Genomic DNA, 17,421 nt, shown 5'->3' with positions numbered 1-17,421 from the left:
CTGCACCCAGCCTAAAACTACCCCACCACACCAAAGCACTCTGCATAATCACTCCGGCCCAGAGTGTGACTCTGTAAGGCACAGCAGGTGTGCATGCTGGGGGAAAATAGCCAGAAGTCACCAAACAAGTTTTACAATGAGGCAGGCTTAAGAATAAACGGTTGACCTTCTCAGCTGACACTTTGGCCCAGTCCAGTCTAGATGATCAATACGTTCAGATCAGATGGACCTCGTTAAAAGGCCGGTTTTCGATAAGGCTTGGTTTGTTTGCTGGATTACAAAAAGTGCAATGGTTTGTCACACCTACATGTGAAAATACCCAGTCTATCAATCATGTCTGGAAACTGTTGTTCCTTGTTCAACTTGTTCCTGCTGATTACCGTATGAGTGATGTAACCACGGACCGACTGTGACTCAGGATGAGCCTGATGCAACTGGCTGATGACAGTCACTGTCACTGCTTACAAACAGTGAGACATGTACAATAATACACCTGCAGGCTGGACCCAACCAGCCAAACACTTGTTTGACACCTATATTGCAGTGTTTTTTAGGAACACTGTGGTAAAGACAGGGAGCGGTTAGTATGACAGCCTGCAAACCAAATCTGACTCTGATCTTAGCAATGGTGGAGAAAACTGTATTAATTGGTGTAATTTGTTTGTTTTGGTGTTTAATAATCCTTTAAATTACAGAAATGGTGCAGAAGAAAAAGCAAACAAATCCATTAGGCCTTTAATTTTAATAATGAAAAATAGTTTGTTTAAACACTAATGTTATTCCAGTATCCAGAAAGCACAATGTAATGCCAATACAAACTACGTGACATATATAAAAAGTTGAAGTCAAATGGATATTTACTACATAATATTTACCGTAAGAAAAACAATCATGGTTATCCATAATAATCCATAATTAATCCCAAATATCAGCAGATTAATTGGTCTATAAATAATTAGGACATATCAATATATTTTTGATATACTGTATTTATCAAATAACAATAAATATAAAAATAAATATTCAACAGATTTGTTTGTTATATATATATATATATATATATATATATATATATATAACAGTATAGAGCAGAAAGGGACTTACTTTTGCTAAGGTCCTCCCTCTGTCCACATTAGAGAGAGAGTTTGCGCGTATGTCAGAGGGACTATGGTGGAGGGCTGGTGAAGATGATGGCTGCTCTCTGCGAGGATGGCACATATGGACTCAACTGTGGCCGCAAGAGCGACAGAATATCAGTTTTACATGTCAAACTGACAGAAACAGCCTTTAAAGCGCTGGAAAACTACCAAAACTGTAAGGTGAGTGCTGGAAACCTTAGTTTTATGAAGAGAAAGGGAGAGCGACAGCTTGCTCGCCCAAAAAGGCATTAGATGTATCAAAAACGATGTTTTATTCCTTTCTAAACAATGCAACATCTCTTTAAAGTTAATAAACGTTTTCAATTGGCTGTTGTCCTTGTGGAATTGATTGGAAAATGTTTTTTAATAAAGAAAAAAAGACTAGGGAGTCAACATAATGTCAACGCGCCATTAACGTAACGTTACCTGCTATAAACTCTTTGCATGTAATTTCAACTCCACAAACCACATTCAGTAAATGTTAATACATTTATGAAACCTCACAGATTGAAAGAGATGTATTAACGGGTTAAACGTGAAATTATTTAGTTCGTTTTATGTTGTATTGTGTTTTATACTCGAAAGATGAGCTACAATGCTAACGGGTTAGAGAAAACTTTCTTTACAAGCCAAAAACTTCGATTCAGTTGTCTGTCATTTCGACCATTTGATCATTTTATTAAGTTTACAGTCTCTTTAAAGTAAATGTTTAGTGTTACATGCGAAAAAGCCTTGGGAATTGACGAAAATTAAAGTTTGCTGAGCTAGCTGATAGCATGGCTAATGTTACTAGCTGGCAGTCCTCCAACAATGATTATTAAGTACATAAATGTGGCTATATTTCTTGCTATTTGTTTAACATTCACGACTCTTAGTCCAAATAAACATGGTGCAGAATCACAATAAGACCAAATAGCATCTAAGCTTGTCTAATTAACGTCTAAATATGGTTGCTTCGCTAGCTAGTTAGCTATAAAGACTCCTACACACACACCTGAGGAGTTTAATGTGTTTTATTAAAACAAATTGTGTCGTTTTATGCCATAATCTTCGTTTATCATGTGCTAGGCATCCATATTTATCTTAAACAACATTAGAAGTGAATTAGTTCAAAAGGAGTATTTGTGTGTCACGGTGACTAAGTGGGGAAACCCTTTACCTTTGCATACACCGTTTTAATAGTGCACAAATCATCTTCCTACCGTGTAATTTTGATAAATATTCTAAACTAGGTCTGACCACAGGGTTTGTGTGTCATTTCCATTTAGATCATTCAAGTGAGTAGTAGTATAATGTCTGAGTTAGATTTGTAAAAGTGTTCTGAATATATGACAAATATAAGGAAATTGATCAAACAAAAAAAACTTCTGGGCATTTCTATCATTTCGAAAGGCTGAAAGAGTTTCTATTGGCTTACTAGGAGAAATCAGGCAGCTTCAATGAAGAGCTGCATTGTCTGGATTTTTTTTAAAAGCTCTACACTGCTCAAAGTGCTTACCAGGCAGTGGGACTTAAAGCTACAGCTGGCTTTTTGTAAAAAAGGAGAGAGAAAAAAAACCATGCACCGGGTTCAAAGAGATGGTTCATTCGATCCCAAAAGGCCAAATCCTGGTAGGCCCAAGATTTGCGTTGGGTTGTGGATGATTGGACATTCACCCCATCCATCTAATTCGGGTCACCTATAAAGTTAGTCAACACATTTTGTTTTGAATTTCTCTTAAAAGAGTTAAGTTGAACCTTGAAGCCTGTTTGAGACTAACTTTATCTTAGTAATCCATCAAGTTCCTGGCTGCTTTTGACTGGCACTGTTTGTCTTTGTTGATGAGGACTTGCATTTTGGTTGATACTCAAAATGTTACAACACACCATCGGGGAGGCCAGATGAACGAGTCTTAAGCTCGGAGCTCACGAACAAAGCACATGCCGTTCCATTGATATTATCTAGCACAATAATAGTTTTTATTATATTTAAATTATTTTTTATTTTCATGTGTTAAATGTTTTTAATTTAAGTTTGTCATTTTGTGCTTTTGATTTTTTTTATTTGTTTGTTATATTTGTATTTAGCGCTTTTTTTTTTGTTTTAGTAATTTTACTACCTCAAATTAAACTTATTTAACTTTTTTATCTTATATATTCAGTTTCAGTTTCATTCAAAGCACATGCCGTTCAGTTGACGTTATCTAACATGGAAGCATTCGAAAAATGTTGCGACAAAATATTAAAGGACTGCATAAGGTTACATTACAATCGTGTATTGAGTATCACGTTGGTGTAAAGAATGTAGTGATCATATCTTTCAGGGCTTAGCGTCCTCCTGTATTCATCGGATAGAAGTGAGGGATTACTTGGTACTTCATCCGTACCATACCTGCCGTAGCTTTGGCGTAATAACTGTTTTTGAAGTGTTCATAATGTTCAATGTTTGGTATTTATAGTGTCTTGTGCACATGTTGTCATGTTCCAGATCTGTTTGTCTTCCAGCTACCGTTCTCAGCCGAGTTTGTGGTTAATCATTATTCATCTTTCGGCAATGGGACAAGACACTCAGGGCAAAGACAGGGAATGTGTGAACCTCAGCGATGATCCTGAAGCCGTGCCTTATCTTTCGCACAGCTCTAAATGTTGATAATAGATCTTTAATTGCTAAAGCTTGTCTGTAGATTCTTTTTTTTTTTTATGTTTGTTTCACTGAGGAAGCTGTTTGTCACATGTGGTTTAGGCTGGTTTGCTGCTGAACACCGTGGAGACTCAATCACAAAGTTGTTGAAATGTATTAAAATTACAATGAACTGCATTGCCCAACAAAATGCAAATTTGTTAACTTATGCAACGGCTGGTGGTTACTATCTTAACTATGCACTATTATATGTAAAGTTATATTTTGTTATTTGCATTTAGCATTGCAACCCTGTCAACACAGATGTGCAACCCGTTTTTGAGAGTTGAGAACCACAGGTTTAGGCTTCCAAATCATCAGAGAGCTTAATCGTAGTTCTTCGTACTCCTGTGTAATGTGATCTGATCTAGTCTGTGTGCAAGTGTGCTTGGGGGTGGGGGCTTGTGAAACTTATCTGGTTAAACAAGCCTTTGCAGATGGAGGCTTTGGGCAGTGTTTGAATTTAACTGAAGGTGTATGGTTGCAGGGAAGTGAAGGGTTTGGACTGTGTGGGATGAATTCATGTAAATTGGGACATTTTTGCCAGTGAGATGACTGGGAAAAAATGTCCCAGTTAACCTGAATTTTAATACTTTATAAAATCACGGCTGATAATGATCCAGTTCCAGTAGAAATGGAAGGTGAAGTTGAGTGTATTGCATTGTGGGAGACAGTGTTCCTTAGAATCTGGTCTGGTTGTAAACTGCACATTTTAGGCCCTTCTGGTATTCTGTGCATGCAGAAAATGCACATACTGTAACTTTTCACAGTATTCATACTACGTGCTGCAGAAATAGTATGCATAGTATGCCATTCTTGTATTATAGTTGCACTAATCTCACTGGTTTTCATTGTTTTTCTTAATTACATTACAAGGTTTGTAATGGGTTTTGTTTTGTTTGGTTGCTTATATTTGATGTTTTGGTGGATGAAATTACTTTTTGGTTGTTTTTGACATTTGAATATTTTCATCTTTTCCAGAATGCACCATCCTCACAGGCGATGATACGTTTTCAGGGTCTTCAAGGGGTAAGTTGACTTTGCATTGCCTGGTAATGTGTTTTACAGCATCTGAATGAGTATCTTCGCTGGCTGAAGTGTGGGTGATACTCATCAAAGCACTCTATAATTGTGAACCTGGTGTCTTAATAGAGAGCCCTCAGCCTTCTGCGGTTTTATTGGGTGGCGTCTCACTGTTCCACTGTGAAGGCGCCTGTTGAACCTCTGACCCTTGCACATCATGCTGTAGTTTACTTCAGATGCTGTGTGACTATAAATACTGGGTCGGAGAGAAGGGTTCCGGTTTTACGCTCATGAATACTCTCTCTAAAGACATAGTGTGCTTAACTAGTGTCTATGCTGCAGTCGACATGTTATTACAAAGCTCTGACTGAGCAGATACAATGAGTCTGTTTCAAAACCTAGTGAGCTGCGATATAGGTAGCCATCTTCATCCATCAACAGTGATGGATGATCATAGGTGAATCATTTGAAATGCTCTACATGTGCGGCAGCTCCCTTAACTGTCAGTCAAGCGCATCGCAAATATTACTCTTCATGAGAACTGCACAAAAGTGTTAACGGTTTTATCCAGTGGAGTTTTGCATCAGCATCTTGCTAGGCTAATAATCTTGCTAGGATTTTTGTTATTTTATTTTGTTAAATATTATATATTTTGCTTTTAAGTTTTAGTTATTTTAGTATCTGAACTCTTAGTACCTCAAATGCAACTCTTTAATCTCAGTTAGTTGCCAAGGCAACATTTCAAATTTTCATTTATTTATTTAAGTCTAATAAATAAATATTTATATTAAATCTAATATTCAGATTTTATTTCAGCTTTACTTCAATTAATTAAACCATTTTTAAAAGGAAGCATATTTCTTTAAAATATAAAGTTTTAAACCACCAAAAGACACCTGTCTACTGCCTAGGTAGCTCACTTGTGTTTTGCTAAGCTGATATTAGTAATTTTTTTTTATGATCACCTCTATTAGTAGTTAAATAATTACATTTTGTTTTATCTCTGCCCTGTCAGCGCATTAAAATCCCAACGATAGATGCTTCCAATGGCTGTCATAACTTTGACTTTTATCTGTCCAACTATGGCAAAGACAATCCTCAAGGAAGCTTTGAGTGTATCCACCAGTACATATCTAGGTAAGGGCTGAGCAAGTTTCTTGTCTGTCAAAACTATTGCTCATTTTGCTGTCATTTCTCATTCGTAACCGCTCTTCGTTTCCATTAGCTCTGGAGTACCCCATCTGTCCTCCCTGGGAACGATTCAAGACAAAATCACAATATGTGTCACCAATGACTCTTGCCAGGTGACCAAAGAGCGAGTGACCAAAGCAGAGGAGGATAAAAGCAAAAACAGCACCAAATTCATCAGACCCGGAGGACCGTTCAGAGGTTTGATATTAATGCGCTCTATTTTATCTCCTGTAACATGCGCACAAACACATTCTGGTCACTGATATTTGGAGAGTAACCAGAAATACAAGTTAAAAATGACCCTAGGTTAACAGTTTCAAGTGTGTAAACTCTATGCAGTTTAATTTAGCATTTTCAGCATTTCCATTTAATTTCCTGTTTCAATCGAAACGTTTCTGTTTCAAAAAATCTTTCTATACATCTGATGATTATCTACACAGGATGGGGTTTTCTTTTCAGTTTCTGTTTTCATTTCCTAATTTAGATCTGCGTGTAGTACATCATTACATGAATTTGCTCATTTCTAGATTGAAATAGACTAATTATGGTGCCATTTTGTGATCATGCAGATCTCCTCATATTTTCCACATTGACCTGCAACTCTTGGCCAGTTCAGTTGTAACAGTCTCATAACATCTGCGTTAAACCAATTGGGAGCTTTACGGAGAGTGATGTATGGATTAGGGTCAAGAGAAAAAGCAAGTAAAAGTTCATCCTATTTATCTGATGTGGCTAAGTCGTGGCACAACCCATGTCTCCGAGATTACTGACGTGCCCCACATAGAGATGTGTGGAAGTGGAAAGTGAGAGACTGAATCTTTCAGGCTATTGTCACCTGCTTAGGTTGTTAAATGAAATCAGCATTTTTTGCATTTTACAAACTGCAGGGGGGAGACAATGCTGCAACTCCAGAGACCAGTTTTATCTCATGTTTTAAAAACGGTATCACCATTTAGGAAAAAAAGAGAACCCTATTTCACCCCTGCCAGACAAAACCTGTCTCTCAGCACCTGTTCAGCTGTCACTCCCCTCTGGGAGCCCCCATTCTCCGGACCACAGCTGGCTTCCACCACGAAACTGGAAAAGTCAAGTTTCACCCCCATCCCTCGGCGCTAAGCCGCAGGGGAGGAGTGATCGCGGTGCGTTTGCATTTTACACAGCAAAAAGGAAGTGCAAGAAAGAGGGTTTGTGGTGTAAGGCTTTGCAGCAGCTGGTTCTCAGGAAACCGCGTTACACTCTTTTGTTTGTGCTTAATCTGAGAGACACAAGCAAGTTGGAAATGGTGCAGATTTGTCATAATCCAGAGTTTAAATGATCTTCTCTTCCTTAATTCCTCCCAGTCTGCCATACATGTGTGATGGCCAAAGCTTATTATCCACTGACGTAAGAGTTTCACCTGACCTGCTGGAGGTGAGACAGCGAAAGTTTGCATCTGGATGTCGTCCAGTCATCGGCACATGTTTGGGCAAACCAAGGGAGAGTTCGTAAGAGAAAGATGTAGGAAGTAGGATGGTTAAAGAGTCACTATGTGTCACTACTTGTGAGAAACTTCATAATAGAGGAAACTTATCTGTGACACTTAAAACTCTGAAGTATGTACTTCAGCATTGTTTTGAGAATGCATACTTTTGTTTGTATGGATCCTAATTTTAGATTTAGGGTGTGGGGATGAAAAAAGTATTGGTACTCAATATGGTGTCAGTGTACTCAACATCTGACTGATGTGGCTGCTTTTAAATGCTCACATGCTTATTTTTGGATACTCAAAATACTAAAGCAGTAAGTAATGAATTCATTTTGCAAGATTAAAATTTGCAACTTCAATCTTGCATTCGTTGATTCTCTTCTGAGAAAAATGAGGCAAGCATGAGGTTTTTTAGGCTGCATTAGACACCAATAGAAATGATAATGCCATCTGGATACTTGGTTTAACATTAATCCTAATCTTGCACACAGTATAGAATGGGATAGTATGTGAATTAGTCCTTGAGAACATGGTCCACCATGTATTCCCCCAGTTTCACAGACAAGGCTTAAGCCTAGTCCCAGACTAAAATGTAATTCTAAGATGTTTCAACTGAAATAAACTTGCACTGACTGGCCATTGTTTTGTCTCAAGATGCACAGTAATGTTTTTTCTAAGACATGTTAATAAAAATGACTTAAATGTCCTAATTGAACTATGGCCTAATCCTGGCTTAGTCTAAGCCCCGTTTGTGAAACCGGGCCATTATATACCAAATTAAAGTATTAAGAGACCTCTTGATGATAGATATTTCACAGTTGTAATCGCACTGTCTCTCTGTGAATGTTGTTTTGGCATAGACAAAAAAGTCCAGCACCGAAAACCGGCCCCGTCAGCCCCCGACCCGGTTCCAGAGAGGAAGCAGACCACCCCCATCAACCCAGCCAACACCATCCGCAAGTGCCTTACCAACAACCCCGTATCGCAACGGCCATACCGGGACCGCGTCATTCACCTTCTGGCCCTGCGCTCTTACAAGAAACTAGAGCTGCTCGGCAGGCTGCAAAGAGATGGCATCAGCCAGAAAGACCGCAACTCTTTGGGCTCTATACTACATCAGGTAAGAGTGAAATTGTGGATTGGAATCAGTTCACTTTTTAGAATTAAAGCAACCATTAAGCTTCATTGACAGCAGGTGTAATGTTATAATAAAACACAAGTTTTAACAGAAGACTTCTAAAATTGGTCTCATTCACTTCCATTTTAAGTGCTCCACTGTAACCCTAATTTTTGTTGGATGCTCTCGATTGCATTTAACTTGTATTTAACCTGAAATATTAGTTTAATGTTTAAAGAGCAAGATGAAAGACTAGAAAGGCATTAATCTAAATGCAACTTGAGGACTGTCATAATCGTACATATTATTTTACGATAGGTCACAGAGACTTGAAGCATAGATAGCATCAAATCACAGCTGGAATCTGCCCGCAGACTACAGACTCGCAGCACTATTGCAGAAGCACAGTGTCACGTAATGCAAGTCACCATTTAACAGCCCAAACACAAAGACTTGCATTCACCTCAGCTGAATGTATAGCACGTGACAAATTAGGCAAACATAAATTAAACCTATTAAAGTAATTATGCACATGCATGCACCCTCAAACAGCTCATGCTGAAGAGACCAGCTTACTTCATTTCAGTCAATCTAAGGTCATACTGTTGACAGTCGTCATATTTGAATGGCTTTTGTCATCAAGAGGGGTAGAAGTTGCAATTTCGGTTCTCCCTGCTAGTTTCAAAGGAGAAATACCATGGTTGTTGTCCTTTTCTATGAAGTCTAGAAGGAGTTAATTCAGGCTTTGAAAAGGGGAAGTATGAAACGAGCTTCTCTCCTTCTTTGGAAATGCAGGAAGGACTGAGAATCTGAAACGGTCCCCTCACTAGGTTGTAACGTAAGAAGTAACACTATATCCCTTTGCCTAACTGTCCATTTGCATTACTATTTATAGTGTTTGTGTATCTGCCGCTCTTAAGTATGCCGACTTAAACAAGTATTCACAGTGTGGTTTCAACCTCCTATCATATGTGTATATGTAGTTTAGTTGCTAAAAATAAAATATAATGACTATATAAATCATTAAAAATACAAAATGGTTACAACAGTACTAATCATTCAATTTAACGTAAAATTAGATTCACATCATGTTAGTTTAATACCTTGTTCAGTGTTTGTTCAAATCCAGGCTTGCCTTAGCAAGCACCACTTAAGTTAATTAAATTTTAAAACCCATTTTAACAGCCACTCTTCCCTGTTTTTTTTTTACCCATTTAAAAATATTAATAGAGGTCCTTTTAAATAAATCTTCCTATGTCCCGTATTTAATCAGAGAAAGGAAACCAATCAATGTAATGTTTTCCATTCCTTTAGGTGGCCAGTCTAAACCCTAAGGATAACTCGTATTCGCTGAAGGACTTTATCTTCCGTGAGGTCCAGAGGGACTGGCCGGGCTACACGGAGGATGAACGGGTTCAATGTGACAGGATCCTGGCACGGTAAGACTCACCGGTCACATGCAATTAAAAGAAGAATGACTCTTTAATTGAACATGAATCATTTTTGAGAGCCAGTACAAGAGATCCCAAGAGTATTTGACAAAGCTTAAATTAGTTAATTTTTTCCCCCTTCAACAGTAAATTGGGCTTGAATTCAGAGTCTGTATCTTCCAGCAGTCCAACCAAAGAGCCAACGTCCCCACTGGTAAGACACATACTACAGTATATAGTGTTTACAGTTTTATATTGATATTCTTTTTCTTCTTTTTTTTCCTTTTTTTCATATATTTAAATAAAGAATATATAAATATTTATGAATATATTTAAAAAAAAAAAATCATTATATAATATGTATATACAGTATATATGTATTAAAGTAAAAGATATCAATATATTGTTAGAAATAAATTATATTTTAAATGCATTGATAAAAATATTATATTAAAAAGTATATTAATATAAAATAATTGTCTATAATGTATATTATGAACCACATACAAAAATTACCTCTCTTTGCACATAAATGAATTTGCAGACCCAAGAATTATGATTTGTTTCTTGCTCTTCAGAAACGCCAACCTGAGACTGACTTCATTGACCCTCTGATGTCTAAGAAGCCCCGAATCTCCCATCTCCGTAACCGAGGAACCCCCTCCGCTTCAGGTCGTCATTCTTCAGAGACTAAGGACAAAAAACCCGCACCCACGGCCGCTTGCCCAGGACCCTCTTTTCACCCTCCCCCTGTCACGGCCTCCAGTTCAAACTCCCCCAGTACGCCGGAGGGCCGGGGGTCTCAGGACCTGCCCCTGGACCAGAGCTCTATATGTGGGAACTCCTCGGCGAGCTACGCCCCCCACAGCCATACGCCCAGCCCACCCAGCCAGCCGGTTTCCACCACGTCCCCCTTGTCCTTCTCCACATGTACCGTCTCCACAACCACCATTACCTCCTCTACTACCACCAGCAGTGGCAACCGTGTTTCTTCTGCCACGTCTCCTACAGCCAGCCGTGATGGCAATGGCAGCAAAAAGCCCAAGAAGTCCAAGAAGCACAAAGATAAAGAGAGGAAGCGAGAAGGAGAGCAAAAGAAGGATAAGGATAAGGACCAAAAGAGGGATAGAGAGCATCACAGGGAGGATCACTGCGATAAGGAAGCACAGCCCAGGAAGAAACATCGGAATGAGGCAGAACAAAAACACATTCCTGCCAACATCAGTCACGAATCGGACAGAGAAGGTTTGTTTTGCCATGTCCTATGCATTTTGTGGTGTTAACATTATAATAATAATAAATTCTTAGATGCATGCCAGCTATTTTGAATGAAAGATTTGTTAAGCTTGTTGTCAGGCCTGATGATAGGCTTGATTTATGTTCCATTTGCCTTTGGCCCTTGAACTTGAGTTCACAACAACATATTTAGGTTAGTCCGTTACTAAGACACTAAGATCATGTGTTACGTCGTGTGCTTGTGAAAGGGCAGATTTCCATGTTTCTACATGACTGGTGTGTCTCTTTACAGCTGGCAAAGACAAGCCTGTCAACAGCACTGAACTTCCAGTCCCAACAAAACCCGATTACATAGTGTGAGTGAACTTTGACTCGTTTATAGTGTGTCATTCTGCATAAACCCTCTGCATCACATACATTAATAATATAATAAAATAAAATTATGTATTTAAATAATTATATATTTATAAATACATTTATGTGTTCTATATTTTAATATATATTTTATTATATTCTATTATAGAATTTCATATATAATTTGTAATTATATTATTTATCTCTTATAAAAATGTTTAATTTATTTTAATTTATAATGTTTTATAATTTATTATTTTTATTAGGCTATATATACTGTGTGTGTATGTATGTATATATGAGAAATGAGCAAAAGATCTGAGACCTATTTAGAGTCTTATTGTCCTTGTGTTGTTTTATTGCAGTAAGTACACAGCAGTGATATCTATGGATCAGAGGCAGCACTATAAGAATGACTTCAACGCAGAATATGATGAGTATCGCATCCTTCATGCCCGCGTAGAGAGTGTTACTCGTCGTTTTACAAAACTGGAGGCCCAGTGTAGACGACTGGCACCAGGAACTAAAAAGTACCAGGTAGGAGAACAAGATTTTATTTTTTTTTGTATTGCTCTTTATATAAAGAACTGTGTATATTTATGTGTATGTATATTTTTGTATCCCAAGTAGTAAGTGTTTTTCTTGTCTTTCCTAACAGGAAGTACATGAACAGGTGCTGCAAGAATATAAAAAAATTAAACGAGTAAGTGTAACTGTGCATGTCTTACCCATCTGGGTCCTTTAGATCGCAAGTAAACAATAAAAATAGTATGTTAATTGACACATTATGTTTGCTTTACAGCACAGCCCAAACTATTATGAAGAAAAACAGCGCTGTGAGTACCTGCACAACAAACTGGCCCACATCAAACGGCTCATCGCTGACTTCGACCAGCGGAGGGCACAGTCCTGGCTGTAGGGCACGGGACCAAGCAACCCCCTCAGCCAATTAAAGCGCTCTTCAGCCGAAGGACCATCTTTAGAGGAGTGTGGGAATCAAACAGCTCCTTATTTATTCTATTTACAGATTCCCCACTCACCTGTTTTCCCATATCTGGCCTTCTTCATCACTCTATATCATGTTTTCTTCCTTTTTCATCCTTTCCCATACCTTTTCATTCATTCCTTTTCTTTCTTTTTGAAGGACTTTTCAAAAGAAAAAAGGACAACAAAGAAAAATGTAACTTTTTGAATGCAAAAAGAAAGTTCGCAATGCAAAACCGTGGGCCTTACAGCTCGTATTTCTTGAAGCCTTTTGCACAGGGGTGATCGAGCCAGTACATGTGAAAAAGTGGCCATAACAGAGGGGGTTTCCAAGTGCCTTGAGACTTCCTTTCTCCCGATGGCCCTGTTTTTTTTTTTTCTTTGAACAGCATCAGTATTCACACCCACAGTGCAAATGATGCCTTAAGGTATTCAGACATATATCGATGTGGCGTCAGTGAGACTTACAAGCACCCAGGGCAGTGGGGAGAAATTATTATGACCTGATCACAGGTCCAGTGCACATTCATGGAAGGTGTGATCAATGTTTGCTTTTGTGTATGTGTGTGTGTGTGTGAGTGAGAGAGAAAGTGGCGAGTGAAAATTGTCAGTGTTTTGTTCATTTTTGGGAAGGATTGTGGGTCAGAAACTACAGGTAGAGAGAGGCTCTGGGAGGAGGTTTGGATATAAATTATATAAAAGAGAAAAAAAAAAACAGAAAACAAAAATCCCCAAAAAAGCTGCTATATTTTTTCTTTTTCTTGAACAGCCAGAGCCTTCGGGATCAATCTGGCTCGTGTTACATGTTCTTAATTTGGGCCTGCTCTGTTTAAGAAATTGATTGTACCATCTTGAAGGCAAAGATGCTACTGATTTATGAGAAAATGCATCGAGCAGAGGCAGACCTGTATATCCATTTCAGATGTATTCATTAATTATTACAAGTCTCAGAACAGAGTTATTTATGAAATATGAATAGAATTATATATTTTTTGTTTTCATTTTGAATTAAAAGGAATTGCTGGAATTTTGAGTATTGAAAAAAGAAACTGATCAAATATGCATAAGTCTTTATTTCACGGTATCATTAGTGATTAAACTTCTTAAAGATTAAGGGAAACGGTATGTTTACAAAACCTGTGTGATAAGAAGTTTTGCCAAAAAAAAAGTGATAAAAATGAAACAAAAATGCTTTCAAACCTATGTTGATAGTCTGGAATAAAACGCATTTCTCTGAGTGACCTGAAACTTTATCTAAAAGGAGATGGTGGTCGAACACTTACAGTGTCTTGATATATTTATTTTCTTTGATCTTTGTTTAGGGAAAAGATCCAGAATGCAGCTTTGTGAATCAGCTTTGAAAAAAAAAAAACATTGCTTGCAATTATGCAAATTCTCACTGGATCAAATAGCTCCATGGTGGATTCTGATTGGCTAGTTGATTCTTGAGGCTTGCTGCATTGTATTTGCACATTTTAAGATGTCTTTTTGAGATCTGAAAACAAATCATCTGTCTCCTCTTATGATCACAATTATTCCATTGTTAAAGACTGGGAGGTGTTTCCTTTGTTTTCCAGTGTTGTAAATTGAAATTGGAAAAACCTGAGTGAGCCATTCTCAAAGTAACCATTGACGAATGTTCGTTTTCAGTATTTGGGGCGGCAGATGGCATCTTACTTGCTTTTTTTAGGGGCTTACATGTGATCAAACTCCCCTAGCTGTTATGTTGTGTGAGCTTCGGTTCATTTTAGTCGCCGTTTATAGACTGGACGCAATGTCTGATGACAATCAAATACAAGTCGTGGTTATTTAACAGAGAACTATAGCAGCACTTTACTTCGCAGACGCTTATTTCCTCAGCATTCAAATAGCCTCCACACTGAACCCTAAAGATTTGGGATGACACTAAGAAGTGTTGCTTGGAAAGGAGAATGTGCATCTACACATCGAACTCGGTATCGTTGTAATTTGGGTGGGGAAGTATTCGGTGATGTGTGACCAACACCTGTTTTCTTTCCCTTTTGAAGAAGAGCCTGTGCCTCTGACACCACTAAAGAGAGATGTTAATGTTGGATAATAAGCCAAGAATCTCATAACACTGTCATCTCTTGTTTTAAAGGTGGGATGGGGGTTGTTTCAGACTGTAAGAGAATTCCTGACCTGTCCACCTAAAAATGTATTAAATCAGTTCAATAAAATGTGAACTTGACATTTATCTGCCTTGCTTTTTTTTCCCTACGAGTGCATATTACTTTATTTTTACTGCTTATATTTTATACAGTTCATTAGAACATGCATCACTAATTTATATCTATAATATTAATAATCCGTTGGTATGATTTTGCAATCATATCTAATTGATATTAACAGGACATACAACTGAAATATGTTAAATGATCATTATTACCCTCGTGTAAAGTGCCATTTAAGTCTCTCTACATTTTTTTTGGATCAAGAAATTAGAATAAATGTGGTTAATGCTTGAGTGTTCTGAATGAGTCATTGAATTATTCACCCAAAAGAATCGTTAACAACACCAAGTCGTTCACTACCGAAACAAGTATATATATATATATATATATATATAAACAAGTGTCTACAAATCTCCAGCAAGCAACTCTAGAAAAATACGCATTTTGCTAACTGACTTTTATCAAGGTATAAAATACAAGAAAACAATAGCCTATATAAATTCCGAGTATCACCAATGTCCTTAATTGTGTATAACCATGAGTAATGTTTTACATAAATCTTGTTCAGTGCGCTCCGGCTCCAAACACATGTTCACAGTGAATGAGGGAGGCGTATCGGTTTACAGACCCAACCAATGAAATACGTTTTCACGGACCACACTCGAATCCTATTGGTTTGTACCATCGTCAGTTTTTGAAGTCAAGCTGTCACACAAAAGACAACCATAAACAAAGGTGAAAGAGAACTATTCATTCCCTTAAAAGATTCGTTCGAAAAAACAGATTCGTTCATAAACACCAGTCGTACCTCCAACCCATTTTAAAGGGGTCATATGATGCGATTTCAATTTTTTTCTTTCTCTTTGGAGTGTTACAAGCTCTTGGGGCATAAAGAAGATCTGTAAAGTTGCAAAGACTAAAGTCTCAAATCCAAAGAGATATTCTTTATAGAAGTTAAGAGTCAACCACACCCTCCTAAAACGGCTCGTTCTAACACGCCCCCACATGTCTACTTCACGATGTGGGAAGATTTGCATAACGCCGCCTAAATGTTCATGCAAAGAAAGAAGGCATAACTTTTATTCTCGCTGTTGCCGCCGCTGCCATGTTGTGGAGTCGCTGTGTGTTTCGTTGTGAAAGCGAAACTACTTTGTTTGGCCTTCCAAAAGAGGACACAACTAGAAATCAGTGGTTAAGTTGTATTTACAACACTGTTCGAGAACAGTTCAACCCAAATATTCAGATGTGTGCTGCACATTTTATGGAGGATGGATGAGGACTGTTTTCTGAACCAGTAGCCTAAGGGGCCGTTCACATATAGCATCTTTTGCATGCTCAAGTTCGTTATTTCAAATGTAGACGTGCTGCAGGGCGCGCTCATAATGGAAGCGACGCTCATTTTTTCCAGGCGCCGCATCGAGATAAAAACATTTCTACTTTTCAGAATGCCGCAAGCTCACCGCGGGTCATGTATTGAAGGGGGTCTGAATACTTTCCGTACCCACTGTATATGGTAACATTTTTGTTATATTAGACCAGACCGTCAGTCATTACGTCACACTGCCACAGTTACATTAATTCTAAATATAGTCAACTAAATGTATTAACTTCAAACAAAACTTTTTTTTAATCTTAAAGTACATTTTCAGTATTATTAGGCCTATATATTATTATGGTGGTAAATATGGCGACATTGTTTTTACTCGCTTATTCACACAAATGCTGAGTCACCAATTGACCAGCAGCTTTGGCCCTGCCCATTGCATGTTAGTCATATGCTTTATTCGTTTGCCATGTAATTTATTACATGTATTTACATCCATGTATTCTCCATGTATTCTTTGCAGGTTCCTCGGGTCTTCGTAGGGGAACAGTGCATTGGAGGAGGAAGTGATGTCGACGATCTATGGTTCAGAGCCGTTGAGCTCCGTAAAACCGTATTTGACAGGGTATGCCAGCCACAATCTCATTCATATTGCTATAAAATATAGCATTCTGTGTAGAATTCAAATAGCTCCGATACATTTTGTGGTCTGCGCCGACTCGCGCATGTGATCCGCTCCATGCTATCCTGTCTCTGGACCGGAGCAGAGTGTGTGTGCGGTGCGGTGGTTAGCTTGACACAGCGCGAAACCAGACTTTTCTTTCCCTCAATGAAAAGCATATTTACACTGTTTGAATCGTTCCCTGTCCCCTATATAGTGCACTACATGCCATTCACTGTACAGAAAATACTAATTCTGTGGACAAGTGACCAATTTCAGCCGCGGCTTCAGCGTCTATTTTATAGTGTAGGGGGCGGGCGCTTCGGATTCTAGAGAGCATTTGATTGGACAGAAAGTTCGATGAGAAGCTGAAGTACGATGTGATGTCAAAAAAAAATCGTTGAGCCATTTTGGCGGAAGAGACGAACTGCAAGCTTTGAATGCTTATATCTTCTAAATGCGAATTTTGTCACTGTTTTGGAGCACACTGCCTTATAGATAACCTTAAAACTAACATATGGATACTAACACCCAAAAAAACTTTTAATTTTGATTTCATGGGGACTTTAAACTGTAGTAATATTTCACAGTATTACTGTTTTTACTGTATTTTTGATCAAATAAATGCAGCCATGGTGAGTATATG

The 17,421-nt window shown here is 38.1% G+C and overlaps 1 protein-coding gene across 1 annotated transcript; it reads left to right on the top strand.

Annotated features, from left to right (window-relative positions):
• Positions 1-1,115: 1,115 nt before the first annotated feature.
• On the top strand, positions 1,116-14,630 carry LOC107661869 (RNA polymerase II elongation factor ELL2). The gene is made up of 12 exons (XM_016451657.1): positions 1,116-1,319; positions 4,780-4,827; positions 5,837-5,958; positions 6,047-6,210; positions 8,338-8,597; positions 9,909-10,033; positions 10,172-10,238; positions 10,603-11,269; positions 11,553-11,616; positions 11,980-12,151; positions 12,273-12,317; positions 12,417-14,630. The coding sequence occupies exons 1-12, from the start codon at positions 1,188-1,190 to the stop codon at positions 12,531-12,533; spliced, it is 1,983 nt and encodes a 660-aa protein (XP_016307143.1). The 5' UTR covers positions 1,116-1,187; the 3' UTR covers positions 12,534-14,630.
• Positions 14,631-17,421: the final 2,791 nt, after the last annotated feature.

Source organism: Sinocyclocheilus anshuiensis, unplaced genomic scaffold, assembly GCF_001515605.1.
Source record: "Sinocyclocheilus anshuiensis isolate Anshui unplaced genomic scaffold, SAMN03320099.WGS_v1.1 scaffold457, whole genome shotgun sequence".
Taxonomy (NCBI): Eukaryota; Metazoa; Chordata; class Actinopteri; order Cypriniformes; family Cyprinidae; genus Sinocyclocheilus; species Sinocyclocheilus anshuiensis.
This window is presented reverse-complemented; position numbering and strand designations above follow the sequence as displayed.

Bases quoted from the DNA above. Each gene is read 5' to 3' on its own strand.
- LOC107661869 (XM_016451657.1), top strand. From the start codon at position 1,188: ATGATGGCTGCTCTCTGCGAGGATGGCACATATGGACTCAACTGTGGC. The intron at 6,211-8,337 runs GTTTGATATTAA...GTTTTGGCATAG, and splicing joins ACCCGGAGGACCGTTCAGAG to ACAAAAAAGTCCAGCACCGA. The intron at 12,318-12,416 runs GTAAGTGTAACT...TTTGCTTTACAG, and splicing joins AATATAAAAAAATTAAACGA to CACAGCCCAAACTATTATGA.